Source organism: Anabrus simplex, chromosome 1, assembly GCF_040414725.1.
Source record: "Anabrus simplex isolate iqAnaSimp1 chromosome 1, ASM4041472v1, whole genome shotgun sequence".
Lineage (NCBI taxonomy): Eukaryota > Metazoa > Arthropoda > Insecta > Orthoptera > Tettigoniidae > Anabrus > Anabrus simplex.
Genome location: NC_090265.1, coordinates 1078480945 through 1078507047, shown reverse-complemented (window position 1 = coordinate 1078507047; position 26103 = coordinate 1078480945). Strand labels below are relative to the sequence as shown.

Here is a 26103-nt window from a genome sequence, read left to right as displayed (position 1 = left end):
AAAATGAGGTGGTATGGTCACGAGGCCAGAGCTGATGCAGAATCTATCACGAAGCGAGCACCAATGCTCAGCCCAGATGGACAGTGGCCCAAGGTCGACCTGAAAAGTGGTGGATGGACTGTCTGAGGGAGGACAGGAGAGCTGCAGGTGTTCATTCTGTGCACGCTGAAGTCCATTCAAAATACAAGAGGTGAGGTTCCACTGAAGAAGAAGAGAAATTGATTACCCTTGCTGGTTTTGAACCTACGATCTTGGGATCTGTGGCAGATACACTATAACTCACTTAGTAATGTACTGGGTCGGGGCAGGAAGTCTCAACTAACATCAATGAAGAGGAACGTGCCTGCTGGGGAGGCTTTTCATGTAACTCTGAGGAGATGACTAATGAATAAATGAAGCATCACTAGAATGAAAGGTACATGGGAGAAACTGGAGATCCTATAAAAGCCTGTCCGACCTTCACTTTGTCCAGCGCAAATTTTATATGCAGTAACAATTTGAAGCCAGGACCAGCATTAAAGGCCAATCTCTAACCATTTTAGTCATGAAGGGGCCACCTGAGTGTAATGAAAATAAATACTGAAATTTGAAAAATCAAATCAGATCTCATATTTAAATTAACACGATACATAGTAGGCCTTTTGCATTTACAGAAGACGGACATATTTGAGTTTTAATCTACATTCTATACTAAATCTTGAGCCGTATTAGCCATTTAGCGTCTCAAGCATAAGAAAACAAGAAATAAGAAATCATAATGGAAACAAACAATACAGGTAAGCAAGCTTGCAGATTTACATAATTAAAAATCTTGTGATCATGTCAAGGGACCAACAGTTTTATGTGGAAGCCAAACCAAAGAGACGTGATTATCCATTTCGAAAATTTCACATGCTCCTGCTTTCGGGAAAAGGTGGTTCGAGGCTCACTGTCAGCACCTTAAAAATGATTTTCTGTTGTTTCCCATTTTCACAGCATGTACCTTAATTAAGGCCATGGTCACTACCTTCCCAGTACTGGCCCTCTCCTTTCCCACCATTGAAAAAAACAGCAGTTGTCTGTATGAAGTTAAACATGTAGCAAAAATAGTCTTGCATGCACTGCAATCCGGGGTCACTTTGCTAAGATGTCAACATGCTAGGAATAAGTTCCTCTCACAAGAAATATCATACAGCTGTCACAAGGGAAGAATGAGAAGGGAGATGCTACAAGCTAGTGGCCATCATGAGTAGCCTCTCTTATATAGACTATTATGCTATGAGAAGGGTGGCGTTTTAAAAATCTGTTTAGGGATAGAGGGCCTCTCAACAGATATTTTGTAAAACTCAAGGCTATTCGTGATCATAAAATTAAATTGACATTGGTTTAGGTACTAACTGACTGTCTTCTGGTGGAGTGGTTAGCATTAGTAGCTTGATGCCCCAACAATCACAGTGCTTACTTTGCTACAAACAAACAAATTCAGCAGCCCCGGATACACCGTTGTCAGCCACATGCTTGAAACCACCTTCAACAGGTAGGCTTTTGGAAAAATACAATTTCTTCAAGTAACCTTTTAATTTATATATGTTCATGCTTATGGAAACCCCAGGGCAAACAGAAAAATGCCAATAAAGAATAGGAAACACAAATGGCTTAGAAAATAATGCCATTGCTGTATTAATATAGGCAATATACACTTTTTAAGCTGCAATGTGCCAATAGTAATATACAGAATCATGGAGCACAGCTAATTATGATGCTAGCTCGCTATGTCTCTTAAGTTGGGGTGGTATTTCTTCTGTCACTAGGGGATGGGGCTTTGAACATTTGTTTCCTCTCTCTTCCCCCCTCCTCCTCAAGGTCAAGTTGTTGGTGGTGTTAACAGAGGAGGTAACTCTTGCCATTTATGCTGAACCAGAAACAGGCCTACCTATTGTCATTTCATTTTGTAATGCCACACTGTATGTCTTTTGCTACGTAAATTCTAGATTCACAATTCACAGTGGTTACTTGTATACCATAATTTCTGCAAATTTTGTTTGTTTTTTCATCTGACCATTTGAAGGGGAGGGGTAATTTCCCTCTCCTCTGTGAGTGATGCTATGACTTCAATCAACATTAATGAAGTATTACCTCATAATTCTAGTAAGTGTCCTCCTCAGAGACTGCTCCTCCTGCATGCATGCTTCCTCTTTAAGAGCTTCATTTGGCTCTTCCTCCTGAAAACAAAACACACTCAACATATATTATAAGAACTTCATAAAAGGTTAATGTAGTCATTATGGGTGATATTCTCGGGTATGATCCTTATAAAATTCCAATTTCTTCTGTTTGGCAGGAAAACAACTGCAAGTTCATAGGTATGATTCAGTACAATAAAACAAAAAAAAAGCACAACTATACACTAATCACAGGTTTCAAGCCCAACACCAGTAACAACAAACCAAAATTTTCATAGGAGAAACAATAGCAATCTTCAAAGAGCCCCTATTGTCAATATATACAGATATGATAATTTGAGCTTTATTATCAATGGCTCTTGTGAACATTTTTGAAACGAAAGCCAAAAGTTATTAAGAGAGACACCACAAGAGAAACACTGCTTTCAATAATATGAAAATGTTCCTAATCATTGCCAGTTGCTCTAACTTATAACAATTAGAATGGTTTACAGACGTGCCAAAAAGTCAAAAAATGCAGGCTTGCTTTGCAGCATATCTCGACATATTACAATACATCACTGATGACGACATTTTGAAGAATATTTAACACATTATAGGCCTACTACTGAATGAAGTAATTTCTCTTTCTTTGTTTCTTTCTTTATAAATACTGAAATACTGCATGTGTCTGAGCTTTAGAGTACAAGATTCTTCATTGTAAATGTCTTAGGCCTCTTCATAAATTTCTGAATTCGATTTATGCTCAAAGCACTGGCTTTGTTGAACAGGTTTTAAGGTTAATTTTTTTCTAAATTCCTTTTCGGGAAGCTTTGATCTGAACTGAGTTTTGTCCTTGTAAATGTGCTAAAAAAAGTCTCGCAGTCAGCATTGCTATGTGCAGTTGATAAAATACAAAGCATTACAGTAGAGATTCTGTCATATTTGAAAACACCACCGGCTGATTGCATCTGCCTTGCCAGTGCCCACTGAACATTCAATTCTCTCCAGCTACTTGAAGAAGAAGGAAAAACCTGGGATTTGAAAAAATACAGGAATACTAAATCTGTTCTCAAAATCAGGAGATAAGTCCCTGTGACCAGGAGATAGGGAGAAGTCTCTGCAATCAGGAGAGAGGGAGGAAGAACCAAAAATAGGGAGTCTCCTGCATAAACTGGGGGGAGTTGGCACGGCTGTTTTTGTGGTAGTTAAAAATAAATGTGATAGAAAGGAAGGTCTTAAAAGTAGGACTGTTAGGCAGTACCATATGGCTGATAAAGCAGGTATGAGGCAGTTTCTAAAAAGTAACTATGATCGATGGAAAACGGTAAATAAAAATGTAAACAGACTCTGGGATGGGTTTAAAGAAATTGTTGAGGAATGCGAAAACAGGTTTGTACCTTTAAGGGTGGTAAGGAATGGTAAAGACCCACCTTATTATAATAGAGAAATAAAGAGACTAAGAAGGAGGTGCAGACTGGAAAGAAATAGAGTTAGAAATGGCTGTGGAAGTAAGGAGAAATTGAAGGAACTTACTAGAAAATTGAATCTAGCAAAGAAGGCAGCTAAGGATAACATGATGGCAAGCATAATTGGCAGTCATAAAAATTTTGGTGAAAAATGGAAGGGTATGTATAGGTATTTTAAGGCAGAAACAGGTTCCAAGAAGGACATTCCAGGAATAATTAATGAACAAGGGGAGTGTGTATGTGAGGATCTTCAAAAGGCAGAAGTATTCAGTCAGCAGTATGTAAAGATTGTTGGTTACAAGGATAATGTCGAGGTAGAGGAAGAGACTAAGGCCAAAGAAGTAATAAAATTTATGTATGATAACAATGACATTTACAATAAGATACAAAAGTTGAAAACTAGAAAAGCGGCTGGAATTGATCAGATTTCTGGGGATATACTAAAGACAATGGGTTGGGATATAGTACCATATCTGAAGTACTTATTTGATTATTGTTTGGCCGAAGGAGCTATACCAGATGAATGGAGAGTTGCTATAGTAGCCCCTGTGTATAAAGGAAAGGGTGATAGACATAAAGCTGAAAATTACAGGCCAGTAAGTTTGACATGCATTGTATGTAAGCTTTGGGAAGGCATTCTTTCTGATTATATTAGACATGTTTGTGAAATTAATAACTGGTTCGATAGAAGGCAATTCGGTTTTAGGAAAGGTTATTCCACTGAAGCTCAACTTGTAGGATTCCAGCAAGATATAGCAGATATCTTGGATTCTGGAGGTCAAATGGACTGTATCGCGATTGACCTGTCTAAAGCATTTGATAGGGTGGATCATGGTAGACTACTGGCAAAAATGGGTGCAACTGGACTAGACAAAAGAGTGACTGAATGGGTTGCTATATTTCCAGAAAATAGATCTCAGAGAGTTAGAGTAGGTGAAGCTTTGTCTGACCCTGTAATAGTTGAGAGGGGAGTTCCTCAGGGCAGTGTTATCGGACCTTTATGTTTTCTTATATATATAAATGATATGAGTAAAGGAGTGGAATCGGAGCTAAGGCTTTTTGCGGATGATGTTATTCTCTATAGAGTGATAAATAAGTTACAAGATTGTGAGCAACTGCAATGTGACCTCGAAAATATTGTGAGATGGACAGCAGGCAATGGTATGTTGATAAATGGGGCTAAAAGTCAGGTTGTGAGTTTTACAAATAGGAAAAGTCCTCTCAGTTTTAATTACTGCGTTGATGGGGTGAAAGTTCCTTTTGGGGATCATTGTAAGTATCTAGGTGTTAATATAAGGAAAGATCTTCACTGGGGTAATCACATAAATGGGATTGTAAATAAAGGGTACCGATCTCTGCACATGGTTAGGAGGGTGTTTAGGGGTTGTAGCAAGGATGTAAAGGAGAGTGCATATAAGTCTCTGGTAAGACCCCAACTAGAGTATGGTTCCAGTGTATGGGACCCTCACCAGGATTACCTGATTCAAGAACTGGAAAAAATCCAAAGAAAAGCAGCTCGATTTGTTTTGGGTGATTTCCGACAAAAGAGTAGCGTTACAAAAATGTTGCAATGTTTGGGTTGGGAAGAATTGAGAGAAAGAAGAAGAGCTGCTCCACTAAGTGGTATGTCATAAACCTCATTTTAGGTCCGTATTGAAAAATTTTTAACAGTTCAACAATAATAAAGGTGTTTCAATTTATTCCACCTATTCAATACTTATATTTTCACTTATAGTTGTTACATAATTAAATTCTTAGTTACATGGGACATGTTTCGCCCTCAATTAAGGGCATCTTCAGTCTAAATACAATAATCAAAAATACAACTAAATTAAAAGTGGAAGTTAAATACAATCATCAAAAATACAACTAAAATAAAAAGTGGAAGTTAAAAGTTTAGTCTGTTATTAAAATTTGGAACAATAAAAATGTGAAAAATGATAAAATAAAAAGATGCTAATGGAAAACTGTCTTATGATTAAACTATAATCTTGTCGGAGACTAAAACTTCTATTAAAATTCTAATTAAAACAGTTCATATAAAATATTGGAAAATCAAAGTGGTAGTAATAAAAAGCCAACGACATGAGGGCGTGTACACAAGCATAAACTTGATTGTCATGAATACAATCTTTTCAAGGCCGCTGATGAAATTCGTAGCAAGTAAGACAGAAGCGTCTATTGAAAAATTGTAAGAGGCCGTTAGCACCGGTAGGTAATAAAATGGCTGAATCCTTGCCAGAAAATGTCAACAGATGCAGAAATAAGTTTTCTGTAAGAGAAGGAAAAGAAGAAATAAGAAATTGAACGTAAGGAGAGAATTCAGTCTTACATAATTTTGAAACAGATGAGGAATTACATGTAAGTGGAAGTTGTTATTTGTTAACTACTGTTGAGTTGGTAGCTGCCCGTCTGTTGGCTCTGAGTCTGGTGTTATAACTGTGCTGCAGAGGCGGTAGTGAACTCGGAGGGGAAGGAATAGGGGAGTGCGGAAGGGAGGAGAGGATGGGTGGAGTCAAATGTGACGAGGCTGACAAAGGGGCGGAGTCAACTGCATTGCTGGAAGTAGGCCTAATATCTGTAGGTATGGGAGGAGTATTCGGGTTTGAAGAATTAAATATATTAGGTATCCTAAATTTATTCGAACTAACTGACTTTAATAATTCCGGCATTAATTCATGTAGCATACTTTTATTGTCCGTGGTTTCATTGAGATTCTTTTGCTTATTGTACGTCTGATCTAAATAGATGTATAAACTTTCTAATTCGTTCAGCATTCTTCCTTTTTGTATGTTTCTAATTATCGCTAAGTCTTTCTCTATGGATTCAAATCTGTGACCAGTCTCCCTCATATGCAAACTCATCGCTGAGTATTTCCTATGTTTTTCCGCGTTAACATGTTCCATGTATCTTGTCATAAAATTTCTCCCAGTCTGTCCAACATATGAAAAATTACACTGAGTACATTTAAGTCTGTATACTCCCGATCCTAAATAACGATTCTTATCATAATTAACTTTTTTATGATTAAAGAATATGGACTGGTTAGTATTAGTAGTTCTAAAAGCTATATTAAAATTATGTTTCTTGAATACTAGTAATCTGGTGTATAGCTGGATTATTAAAAGTGAATGTAGCATACTCAGTTTTTTTGGTCTTTTCTGGTATCAGATTCGTAGATAATTTGTTCTTAATTTTATTGATTAATTTGTTGATCATTTCTATTTTGAAACCATTTTGTTTAGCGAGGTATCTAATATAATTTAATTCTTTCTTCAAATTCTTGGGAGATAGAGGGATTCTAAGTGCTCTATAAATTAGACTGTGAAAAGATGCTTGTTTATGTGAACTTGGGTGTAAAGAGGAATTGTTTATAGTTGTAGATGATTGTGTCGGTTTTCTAAATATTTGATGGATAAAGATACATATATCAAGAAAACTGAAGAATTTTTTGATAATAACAAATACACATTAGTAACAAAAAATCCGCTAGCTAAAATTCAACGCAACTTAAAAGCCTTACTTAAAAGATCCACATCTCTCTTTACTGAACAAGAACAATTAAAACTTGTCAATATGAATCCTAGGCTCCCGGAAACTAGAGCTATGCCCAAAATACATAAAAAAGATATTCCGATTCGTCCGATTATCAACTGCCGTAATTCTCCCACGTATAAAGTCTCCAAATACATCCACAATTTTTTGAAAAGACATTACACTTTTAATAATAAACAACCATTAAGAAATTCCATTGACTTGTGTGACATTTTGCTTGGATTTGGCGTACTTTCAAACCAGATGATGTGTTCGTATGACGTAGTGAATATGTTCCCGAATATTCCGACAGATAAAACTCTTAATATCATTCATGATAATATTTGTAAACACAGTAATCTTAGTAAAATGGAAGTAGAAGAATTCACTAGATCGTTAAAGTTCGTATTAGTCAATAATTACTTCACATTTAACAATAATATTTATAAACAGAATGGATTAGCAATGGGTGACCCAATATCGGGCATCCTTGCCGACATATTTATGGATTCAATCGAACACAATGAAATAACAGCAAAAATTAAAGGAATAGATTTATGGTTGAGATATGTGGATGATACATTTGTAATCATAAACAAAGATGTCACTAATAGTCAAGAAATCTTAAATAAATTAAATGAAATCGAACCTAATTTGAAATTCACGAGAGAGGACGAAGTCGATAACTCATTGAATTTTCTAGATATAACAGTTACGCGTAAGGTTAACACTTTTGATTTCCAAATATTTAGAAAACCGACACAATCATCTACAACTATAAACAATTCCTCTTTACACCCGAGTTCACATAAACAAGCATCTTTTCACAGTCTAATTTATAGAGCACTTAGAATCCCTCTATCTCCCAAGAATTTGAAGAAAGAATTAAATTATATTAGATACCTCGCTAAACAAAATGGTTTCAAAATAGAAATGATCAACAAATTAATCAATAAAATTAAGAACAAATTATCTACGAATCTGATACCAGAAAAGACCAAAAAAACTGAGTATGCTACATTCACATTTAATAATCCAGCTATACACCAGATTACTAGCGTATTCAAGAAACATAATTTTAATATAGCTTTTAGAACTACTAATACTAACCAGTCCATATTCTTTAATCATAAAAAAGTTAATTATGATACGAATCGTTATTTAGGATCGGGAGTATACAGACTTAAATGTACTCAGTGTAATTTTTCATATGTTGGACAGACTGGGAGAAATTTTATGACAAGATACATGGAACATGTTAACGCGGAAAAACATAGGAAATACTCAGCGATGAGTTTGCATATGAGGGAGACTGGTCACAGATTTGAATCCATAGAGAAAGACTTAGCGATAATTAGAAACATACAAAAAGGAAGAATGCTGAACGAATTAGAAAGTTTATACATCTATTTAGATCAGACGTACAATAAGCAAAAGAATCTCAATGAAACCACGGACAATAAAAGTATGCTACATGAATTAATGCCGGAATTATTAAAGTCAGTTAGTTCGAATAAATTTAGGATACCTAATATATTTAATTCTTCAAACCCGAATACTCCTCCCATACCTACAGATATTAGGCCTACTTCCAGCAATGCAGTTGACTCCGCCCCTTTGTCAGCCTCGTCACATTTGACTCCACCCATCCTCTCCTCCCTTCCGCACTCCCCTATTCCTTCCCCTCCGAGTTCACTACCGCCTCTGCAGCACAGTTATAACACCAGACTCAGAACCAACAGACGGGCAGCAACCAACTCAACAGTAGTTAACAAATAACAACTTCCACTTACATGTAAGTCCTCATCTGTTTCAAAATTATGCAAGACTGAATTCTCTCCTTACGTTCAATTTCTTATTTCTTCTTTTCCTTCTCTTACAGAAAACTTATTTCTGCATCTGTTGACATTTTCTGGCAAGGATTCAGCCATTTTATTACCTACCGGTGCTAACGGCCTCTTACAATTTTTCAATAGACGCTTCTGCCTTACTTGCTACGAATTTCATCAGCGGCCTTGAAAAGATTGTATTCATGACAATCAAGTTTATGCTTGTGTACACGCCCTCATGTCGTTGGCTTTTTATTACTACCACTTTGATTTTCCAATATTTTATATGAACTGTTTTAATTAGAATTTTAATAGAAGTTTTAGTCTCCGACAAGATTATAGTTTAATCATAAGACAGTTTTCCATTAGCATCTTTTTATTTTATCATTTTTCACATTTTTATTGTTCCGAATTTTAATAACAGACTAAACTTTTAACTTCCACTTTTTATTTTAGTTGTATTTTTGATGATTGTATTTAACTTCCACTTTTAATTTAGTTGTATTTTTGATTATTGTATTTAGGCTGAAGATGCCCTTAATTGAGGGCGAAACATGTCCCATGTAACTAAGAATTTAATTATGTAACAACTATAAGTGAAAATATAAGTACTGAATAGGTGGAATAAATTGAAACACCTTTATTATTGTTGAACTGTTAAGTGGTATGTTCCGAGCTGTCAGCGGAGAGATGGCGTGGAATGACATTAGTAGACGAATAGGTTTGAATGGCGTCTATAAAAGTAGGAAAGATCACAATATGAAGATAAAGTTGGAATTCAAGAGGACAAACTGGGGCAAATATTCATTTATAGGAAGGGGAGTTAGGGATTGGAATAACTTACCAAGGGAGATGTTCAATAAATTTCCAATTTCTTTGAAATCATTTCGGAAAAGGCTAGGAAAGCAACAGATAGGGAATCTGCCACCTGGGCGACTGCCCTAAATGCAGATCAGTATTGATTGATTGATTGATTGTCTGGGTTGACTAAGAAATAAGTCTAACTCGTGAAGTAGTTTTGATAGGGTGAACACATTAAGGTTTGTTCTTCATAGGTAAGAGGTGAGACTGTGATAGATATGAAATACCGTAAAAAAAGTTTTCTATCAGTTAGAGATGGAGAAGACTCCTGTGGAAGGTGATGTTATACAGCAATAAGTGCTCTAAAGAATACTGTAACGTGGAGGCACAACTGGTGTGCTTACCAACTACACAGGCACATAATTATACTAATTTACACGGGTCTCTCTCACTGTTCAGTCACACTAGTTATTCAGTCTGACACTTGCAAGCTAAAACAATTACACTATACACACCTCTCAAACTGTCACTTGGACCCTAGGGTAATTCATGATAAAACTCGCTTCACAACAATAGCGAGCGCACACTTCACAGTGTATGCGCACGCAACCCAGTCTCACAAGCCTGTATGTGGTACTCACAACAGTCTTCATTCACTGTTCCTTGTCGCTCAGCTGCACTGTTCATATTTGCTGTCAGCTCACACACAATAGCACTCCAGTGCTCCGAAGCACTCACTCCAAAGTGCTGTCACTCGCAGAATTGAATTGTCTCGATCGCTGACAGAAATGAACCCAAACTGAACCATCTCCAGGTCATGTGGGCTGCCTTATATAGGTCCTTCCAGATATTTCGGACAAAGAGAAACTCTTGCAGTTCTCTGGAATTGGAAAGCACTGGGTTCATCTTTCTAGTTGATTCTCACATTGCAGGGAGGCATGAAGTGATGGCAGTAGTGATGGCAGAGGGGCTGGCCTTGCGAGTCTGAATCGTCTCTGACTTGTTGCTTGCAGTGGTGAGAGCATAGGGCCCTAACTCGGTGATCTGCATGCAGCTGGAGCCAGGCTAGCTTGCTCCTCCCAAGGCCTTACATTAAAATGGACACCATCACATTGCCCTTTCCTTAAGGTTGCTCATCGCAAGCTGTTCCATAATACCGTGTGAAGCGATCCAGGTGGACAAACATGGGAAGGCCACCGGATCCTGTATACAACGTTGTTAATTCTGGTGACGACTAAGTCTTTGATGATTTCCCTTACGTCCGTCAGGTTGGTACAGCCAAACTCGGTCGCCCTCCTGCAAGCCTACAGGGTTAACCCATATGCCGCAGAGGGCTTTCATTCTGGTGCAGGCCACCCTCAGATTTTTCATAAAACACAAATGGATAAGATCCATTGCCATCTTGAGATGCATGTTACTGGTGTGGTGTGGTGTGGTGTGGTGTGTGTGTGTGGTGGTGGTGGTGGTCGTGGTATATTAGGATTATCATTTTCTAGTTAAGAGCTTGATAATTACCTTGGATACCGGACTGGATAAAGATGCATGAGGTATAAGCAGCAGCTCTGCGTACTGACCACGACTCAATAGAGTTGCCAAAGTCTTTAATGCTGCTAACTGCAAGAAAGCCAGGCGCAAGCACACAACCTCACATTCTAAAAGTTTCCCATTAGCAGCTCTGCAAATAAACAAATAAATTCCATCATAAATTAACTGGGAGAAAAATAAGAAAAAGATTTTATCACTGCTTCAAGATATATTTAAATGATTTTACATTGAGTAGTAAATTGATTAAGAAAATACAAAACACAAGTAAATATACAATAATGTGTAATTTCTAGCAGTGCCTGTCCTTTTTCTTTATCTGATGACTCACTAAGAAATACAAGACTCTCATTTAATAATTTAATGCATGTAAAGCTACATCTGGGGTTACTAATTTTTTAGGTGTCATCTCCTAAAGTCAGTGAACTAGACGAGTGTGAAGGTAGTACTTAGTTCGCTACATCTTTGGACGAACTTCGAACTGACTCATCTGTTATTAGCCCTTGAATTTGTGATGTTTTTTTTCCTACACCTATCACATATTTGTTGTCTTATATTTATACCATTAAACTTCCACATTTGCACTTTTCGTAGATCTCTCTTATACTTTGTATGACTATCTCTTTAACATGTTGGGTGCCACGTGCCACCATATGGTGCCACGCTGGTCTTCAAATTTGAGACGGCGTGACGCCACATAGGTCTTGAAATCAGAGTTGGTGTGACGCCATATGGCGGCACAGCAAAGTTTCGGGCAATGCGCTATAGACAATCAGCTGTGACATCTATGTGCGTAAAATTGATACTATGTGAAGAGCAAACTACAGGGTCTATTCCATCTATGTGTGCCACCATATGGCCACAGTATTCTTCCAAAATCATTGACTGGCCAGTAGTCATTCTCACAAGTGAAAGCACGCCAGGCATTATTTATTCCTTATTTACGTGCGAATTATCATTCAGTTTGTATAGTTGTGCAAAAATATAAAGAAATGCAAGATATTGGTAATATTCTTGGAGAAAATGGTAAGCGACTTACCAAGAAGAGAATTAGTGAAGTGGATATTTGTGAATTACTGATGGATTCTGATGGACAGGAAGACATGTTGATGACAGTGAATAGAATGCTAGTGATGATGAGTGCAGTGACAGCATTACGGATGTACTGAGTGATGTGGAAGACGATGGCGATACTGAGTGATATTATAGGTCGGGACAGTGCTAGTGCAAATAGTGTACACAATCATGTGAACAATGATGACTGGGGTCCTTGTGAAGGGGCACAGAAAAATATTCCATTTATGAGCCAGGAGCATCTAAATCTTCAAATTCATACTTCTTGAGCCACACCATATGAATTTTACCGACTGTTCCTAACAGATGAAGTTCTTCATTTGATGGAACTACAAACTAATCTCATTGCAAATCAAACATTATCACTATGCATATTAAGTGGTCTCGTCATTTCAAGGAGTGGGTAGATACTACAAAGGAGGAAATGAAAGTTTTTATAGGTTTGAGACTGTGGATGGTAGGGGTCTCGTAAGAATGCCTTCATTATCAAATTACTGGAGCCAGTTTTCTGTACATGCAAATAGCGTAGCTAGTAAGGCAATGCCAAGAAATAGTTGTCAGTTACTACTTTGATTCTGGCACTTTGCTCCCAACGATGTTTTAGTTGGAAAATTGCACATGATTCAGTCACTGTTAAATATCATGCATAAGAGCTTTATGAGTGCCAAAATTCGAGGTGAAAATCTCGTAGTTGATGAATCAATGATTCTGTGGAGGGGCAGTTAATCACTCCGGCAATTTATGCCTGGTAAGGCACACAGGTGCGGTGTTAATTTAAGCTGTGCGATGACATGGGCTACACCTACAAAACAAAAGTACACATTGGTAATGGTACCTTCAATGATCAGAATCCATTGAGCATGGCTACTCAAGTTGTAATGCAAAGTATCTGGACACTGGTCGCTTTCTCTGCACTAATTACTACTCATCAATTGAGTTAACTGAGATGCTACTGGATTGTAAAATATTGGCACGCTTAGGAAAAATCGGAAAGGTTTACCAAAGGACGTCGTAAATGCAAAGCTTAAGAAGGGAGAAGTCATTGCAATGGAGAATGGAAATGGATTAACAGTGATGAAGTGGAGATATCAGAAGGATGTACTGATTATGTCAACCAAATGTTCTAATGATGTAATTGCTACGGGCAAAACAAAGAGGAAACACGAAGGTGTGGTTAAACCGAGAATGATAATAACATACAATAAAATGAAAGGAGGAATAGATATTGCAGACACACTTTCTTTGTATCACACTGCAGTGAGGAAAACCATCAGATGGTACCACAAAGTTGCAGATAACATTATTTTTTGTACTGGCGTAAATACAATGCTTGTGTACAATAAGACGCGGGCTGCTGGACATCGAAAACGGTCTCTTTCAGAGATAAGAAGGAATGTAGTCAGCTCTCTGCTTGGTCTAACTAACGATCCTATTAAACGTATTCCGCAGAGTGAGAACCACTACATTGGGGAACCCAACAATATGCAAGGACAGAAAACTACCAGGTAAATATTAACAAGTGCAACATTACTGTGCTTATTTAATATTTTTTTCCTTTCAGTATTGCAGGAAAGCTCAAGGTCCATGTCAAAGCTGGTATCAACAACTATGCAAGGTCATGGGCAGAACGGCTGCTGCTTCTGCTGCAAAAAGGGTGTCAACTGTCTGCACAACCTGTCCGGACACACCTTTCCTTTGTCTGAAGTGCTTTGAATCATTTCACAAGAAAGAGCGACTGAAGGTTAATTGTTAAAAGTCTAATGCTTATGTTGCAATGAAGGTGTCAATGCCTGACAATCGTGCTGAGACTCCATTGCTCTGATTTATCTGAAAACTGTTGACAACAATATGTAATGTAATATAAGTACTTGTTTTGCATTTCAGTGGGTTTTCATAAATATTGTGTTAGTCTGAATTAGCACATAAATTTGACGTATTTGAAATTTGTGTTGTACATTCCATACAAAGCATCAAAAAATTCTGTGACACCATATGGTGTCACGCTATATTTTATGTTTCATAAAAATTGATGTGACACCATATGGCATCACATGTGACCTTGGTATGATGAGATAAAGTTTACTTAGGACATCATATAAATAGTTTTCTACATTCTACTGAGTGCCTTTCGGAGTCAGTTCAATCATCAAGACTAACTTCCTGGAGATCCAGAAACCTTCATCTCAATGGATGGATGGATCCATCTGAAATTCTTCCAGCCAGTTATGAAGAGTTGTGGGCTACATGGAAGAGTCTAAACAGGCTGCGGTCTCGGGTTGGTCGATCTAAGATCAATATGAAGAAGTGGGGGGTCTATCTGAACAGTCAACCCTCTGTGCCTGCAGAGAACACACCATGGCGCACCTCCTTCATTGCAACTCCTACCCTCTCGTTTGTACCATGCAAGATTTAGTGAAGGCCACACCAAATGGTCGATATCTCGCCAAATTCTGGTCCGATATATGATATAATTGTTACTTTGAATGTACCTCGGGTGTGTTTTTACCGGTTATCTAATTATTGTTTCTCATTTTTAACTAATAATTTATAGGATGTATTGCTTCTGATACGAATAAAATAAATAAAATCATATAATCCTAAGATTACATAAACAGCCTACAACGCGCACAATTGCTTTGGCACCAGCGGAATACTACTGAAATTCTCTGTACAGTGATCTTTAAAGTGACCCCAATTTATGGTTTAAATTTGCCACTGTTCTTTGCAGTGGCCTAAATAATATACTATATTTGTAACAAATTCCATTATTGTTAACAATATCAATTTCTTGTATACCAATTTGATATGCAAGGGATCAATTACATATATATATATATATTTGAAATAAGTTTTGAGTAATTAAATGCCAAAGGTTAAATCATATGACCTTGAAAGCTAAAAATTTGCAAATATAATTGTACTGCATGTCATTTGAAAGGCACTCTTACCAGCTTTTTTTAATGAAACAATGATTACAAAAGTTACATTCATTAATGGAAATGGGTTTGCAAGATTCTTTTAAAACATATTCCCAAAATTTTAACCACTGTAACTCATAAATAGGGCTGGGATGTTTCAGACCTAAAAATTACCCAAATAAGCAATAAAATATGACCTAAAAATTGACAAAATATGACCTCGAAAGTGGTGAACAAAATCATAGCTATGCTCAACAAACAAGGTTTTTATACACAAGGATACGCAGATGACCTAGTGGTTGTGGTACGAGGTAAGGTGATGAGTGTTATCCAGGAACTCATGCAAAGATCACTCCTTGTGGAGAACTGGTGTCGGGAAGAACAACTATCAGTCAACCCGAACAAAATAACTCTGGTCCCTTTTAAAAGGAGAAAATTAGAGGGAAAGAAATCACTGAAGCTCTTTGGGCAATATATATATAGAAGAACAGGCACTGCACCTAGTTATAGTGTTAGATAAAAATCTAACCTGGAATCCACATATAGAAATGAACTCGGACCAAGAACTTGCTGTATGCATGTAAAAGAGCCATCGGGAAAACATGGGGCCTAAGACCATCAATGGCAATATGGATATATACAATGATCATTAGACCGTTGATGGCCTATGCTGCAATCATCTGGTGGCAGAAAGTAAGCCAAGGAAAAGTCAGTAGTAGATTGGATAGCCTACAGAGAATGGCATGCATAGCCATAACTGGGTCTATGAGAACTATGCTGACAGAAGCCTTGAATACTTTACTAGACCCCCTTTCACTATGCAATTTCATAAAGCTAGAATGAGATTATATATAAACTGGCACAATCAGAGTACTCCTGAAGCTCTCAAAGTACAACACTGTCAAAATAATATGGGTACCAGGGCATGCAGGTATAGAAGGAAATGAAAAGGCAGATAAACTGGCCAGGAAAGGGGCAGAAACACATTTTGTAGGTCCAGAACCTGTATGCGGGATTTTCTATGGACAAGCCCGACACTACATAGGAAAATGGGTACAAAGGAAACAAATGAAGAACTGGAAAAATACTCCAGGATGCAGGCTTGCAAAGGAAATGATAAAAGGACCAAATAAGAAGCATACTAAAGAACTGTTGAAATTCAGCAGAGAAAATATATAAGATGGGTAGTAGGACTGTTGACAGGACACTGCCATCTGAAGAAACACCTACAAAGAATTGGAGTAGTAAGAGACAATATATGTAGGAAATGCAATGAAGCAGAGGAATCAGCTGAACACACACTTTTCGATGTGAGGTACTGGGTAGAATCAGACTCTCCACTCTAGGACTACCAGGTGAGAAAAAATCCAAGAAGACCCAATAAAAACAACCTGCAGCTTTGTGAAGGGAGCAGGTATACAAAGGGCACTAGGAAAGTTTTGCAATGTGGGTGAATGCTTTAAGAGTTTTTCAAAATAATTTCCACCACACTCAATACACTTCTCCATACGTCGAAACCAGTCACTGAACCAACTCTGCCACTTTTCTTCGGTTACATTTTCGCACTCTTGATCCCGTGCTGCCAGAAGCTCCTCGTCGGATGTAAGAGGCCGCCCTTTCAGCTTCACCTTCACTTCTGGGAAAAGTGCGAAGTCACATGAGGCAAGATCAGGACTGTATGGAGGGTGATCAAGCACAGTCAACCCTGATCTGGCAAGAAAATCCATTATTACATTAGCACGATTTGCTGGAGCATTGTCGTGATGCAAGAGCCAAGTGTTGAGTCGTGACCTTGGACGGAGCTGCTTGAGAGCCTGGATGACCTGAGGCAGACAAGTCTCACTGTACCACTTCGCAGTAACTGTCCTTTGTGTTTCTAGCACAATCCGAGTCTGGATGCCCCGTTTAGTGAAGAATACTGCAATCATCCTTTTCTTCACTGACCTTGACTTTCGCACGGTCACAGGAGTACCCTCGTCTCCAAACAACCACACTTTGTTCTGGGATTCTGTTGGGACATCGTAATAATAAAGCCAAGTTTCGTCACCTGAAACGATGCTATTGATGTTATGCAAAGTCCCATTTTCAAATTGTTTTAGCATATTTCGGCACCATTTCACTCAATGTGCCCTTTGTTCCTCTGAAAGTGAATGGGCCACCCAAAGGGAACAAACCTTTCTAACATGGAGATGGTTCTGTAGAACTGAATGAATAGCTGGTGCAGGGATGTTGAGGGTCTCTTCTACCTGCCGATATGTCAACTGCCTCTCTAGCTGCAACATTTTCCTCACAGCTTCAATGTTTTCCTCAGTCAATGATTCAGACGGTCGCCCAGAAAGAGGATCGTCTTCAACCCCAAAATTTCCCCCCTGGAACTCTGTGCTCTGTGTACCAGCGGAAAGTTGTTGTTCGATGTGGACAGTCTTCCCCCAGCACAGGAGTCATTTCCTCCAGGCACTGGTCAACAGTTAATCTACGAGCAAAATTGTAGCGGATAATTGCAAGATGTTCACCTTTAGACCACACTGACATCTTAACTTGCTTTCAATCCCACTGCTTGGTAACAACTGGTGTGAAGGTCGCACCTTGCTGTCATCTAGACTGGTTTTCACCCCTCTTTTCATCCCTCACCATAACAGGGTTGTCCAGCCAACTGTTTTTGTGTATTGCAAAACTTTCCTAGTGCCCTCTGTACCTAGGTGGGAATGAAGGAAAAACATGGTAGCACAAGATCTCAGAGATAAACACTAATTAGGAACCGGAACTAATATTTAGAGGCCCCATGAACAACAACAACAACAACGACAACAACATCAACATCAACATCAACAACAACAACAACAACAACTGTTATACTTAAGATGATGATCATTCCCATTCTTTCAAATACTTCTTGCCAAAGATCTAGTTTAACTTGTACTGCAGTTTCTGTATCAGTACCTATGAAATAACATGCATTATAAAGAGTTACATTCCAAATAAAAGGGAAGTAATGCATAAGTAAAAATATAAAACAGAGAAATTTTATTTGTAAGGCATCCAGTAGAATAACAATAACTACAACAACATAAATATCAGTGAGTGAATGCACCTCTGATTTTAAACATTACTGTATAACAAAAAGGCATTTAGAATTATTTTTAGTTCTTTATGAAATAACAGGAGTAATGAAAACAGATCAAACTAATTTTACATTTAGAATTTTCTCATCAATGAACTGACAGTGACAGAGCAGAAGGAGATTGATGGAAAATGTCTAAATGTTACCTGGCAGCTATTGTGTCCTTGGTGACCTCTTCCTCACTTGGTTTAGTCTCCATTAGGCGTTCCACACTGCCACGGCGTGTCACTTCCCCAATGATGCTAGACACCATTTCATTGCTAAGAGACTCCACGGTACGGGCCACAGATGGTGTGGAGGAATGTCGCCTCTGAGGAGGAGGTTGTGAACTTACAAGCTCCATCTCAGCCAGCGTCAGCTCACATGGAGGAAAGTGTAACTGGAAAGAATAAACTCCATGAGTGACGTGAGTAAATCCATGTCTCAAAGGCATCTTACTACAATGGAAAAATCACAGGTAAGTATAATGATAATACCATCTGAGACAAGCAACCATAATTTTGTGATGGGTTAAAGATGGTTGTGCTTTCTTTGAACACCAATCATAACAAGGAAAGAAGGTGGTGAATGAAAAAGGTTAACAGTGGAGAGGAAACTGGAACTGTAAACTAACAATGTTTATTATCACTGAAAAAGGTTGGAGAACTCCTCATACTAGTAAACATCACTATATGACTATATCATCATCATCGGTTTGCCCTTCCAGCAAGCCGGGTAGGGTGTTTGAAAACGAGCGTCTTCCAAAGTTGCCTATTCAAAAACATTTCGTTGTCCAAGAGATTCCCAATTTCATCCTTTTCTCTCCACGTCTTCCCTCAGTTGGTCCATCCATCTTTTTCTTGGTCTTCCATCTGGTCTTCTACCTGTTATTCTCTTTTCCAAATAAGCACATGGTAACCTTGTGCTATTCATTCGTTTAACATGCCCAAACCATTTAAGTCTAGATGACCTAAGTTTTTCCTCCATCGATTCATTTAGACCTAGGTTAGATCGGATCTCATCATTTTTCACATGATCAAGTCGGGTCTTTTGGAGGGCAGTTCTAAGAAATTTCATTTTACAGGCTTGAATCCTACTATAATCCTTTGATGTTAGTGTGCAGGTTTCCAGAGAATATGTAAGGATAGGAATGAAATATGACTTGTACAGGGTCATTTTTGTTCTTTGTGGGACTTTCTGATCCCATAGTAGGTGTCTAACGATGCTGTAAAAGTTAGAGCCTTTGGTTACTCTGTTTGTTATTTCTCTCTCAGCTCTGTTATTACTAGCAATTACGCTTCCTAAATAACTGAATTGGTGTACTACTTCAACTTGGTGGTCCTGTATTTTTATGTTGCATTCTGTATAATGTCTGCTGATTTTTAATGCCACTGTTTTTGATGGGTTCAATTTCATTCCGTAGTCATCAAACTTCTTACACCATGCATTCAGATTATTTTGCCCTCCCTCCTCTGTTTCATCCCATATTGCCACATCGTCTGCAAACACCAGAGCCTTAAGATCTTTATTACCTTTTCCTTTTAGTTCCTTTAAAATGGTATCCATAACTGCTATGAATAGAAGTGGTGACAAGGCACTTCCCTGTTGTACTCCTTTGGTTGTATTGAACCATTCAGAGTGACCATCTCCAATTCTGACACAGCTTTTACAATTACTATATAGCATTTGGATCTTCCTAATAAGGTACTCCGGTACACCAAGTTTTCTAAGACTTTTCCAAATAGTTGATCTAGGAACATTATCATACGCCTTTTCAAGGTCCATAAACACAATACACTAATTAGGTCTTTTCCTCTTTCCCAGTGTTTCTCTGCCAACATCCTCAAAGCAAATATCAGATCTGTTGTGCTTCTTCCAGTCCTAAAACCATGTTGTTCCTCTTCTAAGATAGGCTCTAATATATCCCTTACTCTGGCTTCAATGATTTTCTCCATAATTTTAAGGCCGTGTGATAAGAGGGTAATGCCTCTGTAATTTTCACTTTTCCTTCTACTCCCTTTCTTAAAGATAGGAACTATCACTCCTTTTGTCCAATCTTCAGGTATTTCATTATCCTTCCATATTGTTCTGAGAACTCTATACAGCCACTGTATTCCTGGTGGACCAGCAGCTTTAATCATGTCAGCTGTAATTTCATCAGCTCCTGCTGACTTACCACTTCTCATCCTGTGGAGAGCTTGCTCTACTTCTGTCCATGTAATTGGGATATCTTCCTCTATTGTTTTCTGTCCTACATCCTCAACAGAGATCTCTTTAGGGCCATTTAGGAGCTTGTCAAAATACTGCCCCATTGTATCCGTGATATCTTTCATATTGCAAACTATATTCCCATCTGCTGTCTCCAGGGCTGTAATTGCTTCTTTATCTGATCTTTTACTTTTAACTATTCCATATATCATTTTCATATTCCCTTTACTGTCTTCTTCCAGTTTACTTGTAAATTCTTTCCAACTTTTCTCTTTTTCTTCCTGTACAATTCTCTTGACTTCCAACTTTCTGTATCTATATTCCTTTGCTATCTCTTCCAATTTATTGTTGTCTACTTGGTCACTGTTGATTCTTCTGTCAGACTTAGCCACATCAAGAAGTTTTTTGGCTTTATTCCTTTTCATTATGGCTTCTTTCACTTTATCATTCCACCAAGATGTTCTTTTCTCTCTCACTCTTCTGCTTGTTCTTCCACATATTTTATCTGCACTACCAACCAGACTTTCCTTAAAATCATTCCATTCTCCATTACCTTTCTTTGTGTCTGTTATTGGTATTTTAGCTCTGATTTCCTCTTGAAACTGCTGTTTGACTTCCACATCTCAATTTCCAGTCTTTAATTCGTGGTTTTTTCTTCTTGTCTACTTCAATAATAGGTTTGGTGACTTTTAGGTCTGCAATGAGGAGTCTATGGTCACTATCAAGGCTCTCACTAGGTATCACTTTTACATCATGCACCTTTTCTCCACTTGACCTATCTGTGATGATAAGGTCTATCAATGATCTATACTGACCGTCCCAACTGTATCTCGTTATCTTGTGGCTATCCCGTTTCTGAAACCACGAGTTCTTCACCAGAAGTTGGTTTCGTGTACATAGATCAAGCAGAAGTTCACCCTCCTCATTTTTATTACCAAATCCATATGGACCAATAATGCCTTCATAACCTGACCTATCAGTTCCTACCTGGGCATTAAAATCCCCAATTATCATTATGTTCTCTTCATCAATGATGTCCTCTAGTTTTTCTAGGAAGCTTGCTTTTTGGTCATCGCTACAACCCTGCTGGGGGAGCATAAACTTGGATTACAGTTTGAGTTTCTCCATTTAGGTATATTTTAGCTTTGATTTATCTCTCATTGATGAAGGAGACATCTGTTACACTATCAATGTCTTTATGGAATATAAAACCAACTCCATTCCTCGCCACTGCAGGATTACTACTCCAGTATAATTTATATCCGTCCTCTGGTGTTGCAACCTTTCCATTTGGTTGTGAATATGTCTACGGTTCATTAAATCCGTGATTTCGTTGCATTTTCCTGTTAGAGTCATAACGTTTAAGGTTCCAATCCGAAGCTTGTTTCTATGATCGGGTCTTCTCGTGCATCTTGAATGAACATCGGACATGACATCGTCATTAGTTCCAAGAGTACTTGAAGTATTGTCGACATTCAGAATATGTTTCTTTCCGAGGCTCGTTTTCATTTTGAAAGCAATTGCATTGTACTCCTGTACTGACTTGCTAGGCCTAACGTACTAGAGGATTTTCTTTCAGGGTGGTCTCCCTTAGCCTTTGGCAGTCCCCTGCCTCACTGCAAGGCAGCAGCTGATGAATTTGTGTGTTATTTTCCACACAAAGGTCTCATCTTATCCAATCTTCTAAGGGAAAACTCCTCTGCTCACAGCTATTGGTTTTCCCTTAGTTTGCCTGGTTTGGTATCGGCCGCCAGACCCTCGGCCAGACAGTCGCAGGTAGTACCGTCTACTGTTGCATACGATAGCAGAATATATTCTGACCTGACACCAACTATCCCAAAAAGCAAGGATGCCTCTTCCGCCAGTTCCGCCGTACCATGATCTTCATCTCCGCCTTTACTGCCGTTGAGGTCTTCACCCGTAACCCTGAGCTGGGACCCTTACCAGATGGTACACACCGGGTCAGTGTGCTCTGGGACTCACATAGGCAGGGGCGCCACTCCCTGGGTAGGGCTGCCTCCGCAGAGGGTCCCTACCTGCTACCTTGCTATATGACTATATGACTATAAATGAACATGAACTTAATACAGTTAAAGTGACTGGTCTGTTTTTGGCTTGAGGGGAACAATTTCTAAACTTTTCGTTAAGTGGCATGGGTATTACATATTGGAACAGTGTGTTCAAGAACATATTATAATAATACAGGGAGTATAGTTTAAGACTTCACACTTCTAATCACAGGCTGCGGGAATGCCCAAGAGAGTCCTATATGGCTTGTGTCAAGCCTGGCGTGATAAGAAGCGTTGACAAGTGAGGCAGCAGATGCACAGCTCTATCATTCCATTTGCTAGTACTGACTGGGCTTTAAGGTGTGTTGTAAGGTTAATATCACAACAGTTAAGTACACTACAGTGAAAAGAATATGTTTGATAGATTATTTGCACAATAAGATGAAACTAGTTAAAAGGTGCCTTCAAAAATTCCATAAACGGTTTCCCGGTTTCACAGTACAATCAAAATGTTACGTGCATGAACTTGTTCACAAGTGGCATAGTACGGGTTCCGTAACTAATAAGAAAAAAGCAACGAAGCAGATCAGCTCTCAGACAGAAGAGGTTAGAAGATATACAGACAAGACTGCAAGTCAGTCCACATAAGTCACTTCGGAGAATATCTCAGGAAACTGGGATTTCACATTTGTCAGCACGTAAAGCAACAAAATGATTCCATTTACGATCTACTGGACTCATTCAGTCCTTTATCATACAACCTACAGATTTCATTGCAAGTACATAAGATTTTGCAATTGGCTAATGAATAGTGTCTGGCCCCACAGTCTAGAGGTAGCGTGCCTGCCTCTAACCTGGAGGCCCTGGGCTTGATTCCTGGCGAGGTCAGGAATTTTTACTAGTTCCTGAAGGTTGGTTCGAAGTCCACTCATATGTCATTACAATTAAGGAGCTATCTGACGGTAAGATGGTGACTCCAGTCTAGAAAATTAAAAATAATGACCGAGAGGCAAACTGTCACCTCGTAATCTGCAGGCCTTCGGGCTGAGCAGCAGTCGCTTGGTAGGCCAAGGCCCGTCACGTTGAATAACCTGTTATAAAATTGGTCTTGGAAAATGTTCCATTGGGCATTTGTGAGCCTATGAGCGACCTCGAGGTGAGTTTCGTACAAATGGTTGTTTAATAAAGCCTTTTTCTTATGGAGAAATTTCAATTCATTATGTAACCACATTTTATTTGTTTTCAGTTGAACTTTTTGTTGAAAAGGAAGGACGCGACGCTTGCTGATGCCCTTAAGAAAATTAGGGGACAAACTATGCGTGATACATCTTTTAATGTGTTGTCTCAAAAGCAGACGACCTTAGAGATTAAATTTGAAGTGCTCTTGAAAAATCAAAATCTTCTAGCACTTCCTCAAACAAGATTAAAGATTCCAGAACTTCCGAGAATTCCAGTACACAATTTCACCCTCCGCTCATCAATTTATTGAACACAGAAATAAATGAGGAAGAAAGTACAATACTTTCATAAGGTCCGAAACATAGCTGGCCAAACGTCAACACACCTAGTATCGCTTCAAAGCTCGTTATTGAAACAGAGGTCGCTATTAATAAAATGCCGAAGGACTCACAAGATGAATTAAAACTGGATGTTAAAAGACATTTAAATAAAATATTCACCTCTCCCAATTTCAATAAAACTAACGTAGGTTTCGCCGAAAAAACAAACATTATTAAACTTAAGAAGAAAATCAATTAGAATCCACTTATCTATCACTAGGGCAGATAAGGGGAACGCTACTGTCATTATAGAAAAAACAGATTATCTTGAAAAAGAAAAATTTTTTTTTTTCAAAGAAGACACTCTTTTAGTAATCAGCAAAGACCCAACCCAACTAATTCAGCGGCAGCTTAAGCAAACACTTAAGAACGCATCTTTCTTTTAACTGAAAGGGAAAAGTTAAAGCTTATTAATATGAACCCAGGCTTACCAACTGCGAAAGCACTGCCGAAGATACATAAGACCGGTGTCCTCATACGCCCTATACGCCCTGTAGGTCAAGCCCCTTATATAAACTTGCTCAATTTATCCAGCAATTTCTCAAAAAAACATTTCACATTTTCTTCTGATAAATCCATTAAAAATACCTCAGAATTAATCAAGAAACTAGACAAATTTAACCTGCAGCCGTACCATGCATTGCATTCTTTCGATGTTATCAACATGTACTCGAGTATAAAACCGAGCAAGCTTTTTTCTATCATTGAAAATAATATAAATTCCAACATTCATTTAAGCAAACTGGAAATCTCTGATTTTATGTCTGTTTTGAAATTGTTAATAGATAATAATTATTTCACATTTGACAACGTCATTTATAAGCAAAATGGCTTGGCGATGAGGTCACCACCCTCTGGCATTTTGGCAGAAATATACTTAGATTTTCTTGAACTCGATGCTATTGAAAATAACGAAAAGTTTAACAATATTAAGTTCTGGGCCAGATTTGTGGATGATACTTTTGTCATCATCGATGAACGTTCTATCGATGCACCGAACGCTCTTTTAAACCTCAACAACACAGACCCTAATATTATCAAATTTACATTAAAATCGGAAATCAACAGATCTATCAATTTCTTAGATTTAACGATCACTAGGCTCTCTTCCTCATTCATATAAAATTTACAGGAAACCATCCCATACAGCAACAACAATAAAACAAGATTAAACATATCCCCATTCTCACAAATGTGCTACATACAACAGCTTACTTGATCACACGTTCAACGTCCCAATGTCAAAAGCAAACCTGAACAAGGAACTCAATATTATACATTCGATAGCTAGATTGAACCCTTAGCACTCACGGGGAGGGCCATGCCCGACAACGAGAATATCCTGCATAGATCCTATGCCGTGCAATGCCCGACATGATTTTCTTCCCTATATAACTCCTTTGTCGGGTTACGCGTGCATGAATTACAGGTACAGTAAGCTACTGCCATCTTTCGACAATGATTTGAAGCCATGTATAGCTATAATCTCTTTGAAATCAGGCTTTGTGCACATTCTTTGAAGACCATGTGAGTTTGCAAACAGACATTGCTTAGCAACATGGCATCGTTCGAACAGCATGAGAAAGAAATAGCCAGACTTTTAGGTTACAGCGACGTTCATTTCAGCAATAGTGAGAGTGATTTTCAATTAAGTGGTGAGGAAGATATTGTGAAATGAGATTGTGTTGGTAATTTGAGTGATGAAAATCCCGATAATGAGGAAATTGTGCTAAATGGCAGTGCTGGTGCCTCTACTGATGGCTGGAGGAAATACCGTTACACTGACTTCAAAAGCCCATTCACAGGTACGTCAGGTTATAAACCACCGCAAGGTTGAGTGAACATGACTTTTATCCAATTATTCATGACTGACGAGTTATTGTCGGAAATTTTGCGCGAGACTAACCGGTATGCTAGTG

General features: G+C 38.3%; 1 protein-coding gene across 1 annotated transcript in view; it reads right to left on the bottom strand.

The window, feature by feature from the left end:
- LOC136858059 (probable E3 ubiquitin-protein ligase HERC1) overlaps window positions 1–26103 on the bottom strand; it is an 850878-nt gene that overhangs the window by 434510 nt on the left and 390265 nt on the right. Inside the window, exons 35-37 of the mRNA XM_068225263.1 lie at window positions 18576–18808; window positions 11290–11449; window positions 2116–2201 (exon numbers count right to left, since the gene is read on the bottom strand). Coding sequence (XP_068081364.1) covers window positions 2116–2201; window positions 11290–11449; window positions 18576–18808 — 479 coding nt within the window. The remainder of the gene's footprint in view (window positions 1–2115; window positions 2202–11289; window positions 11450–18575; window positions 18809–26103) is intronic.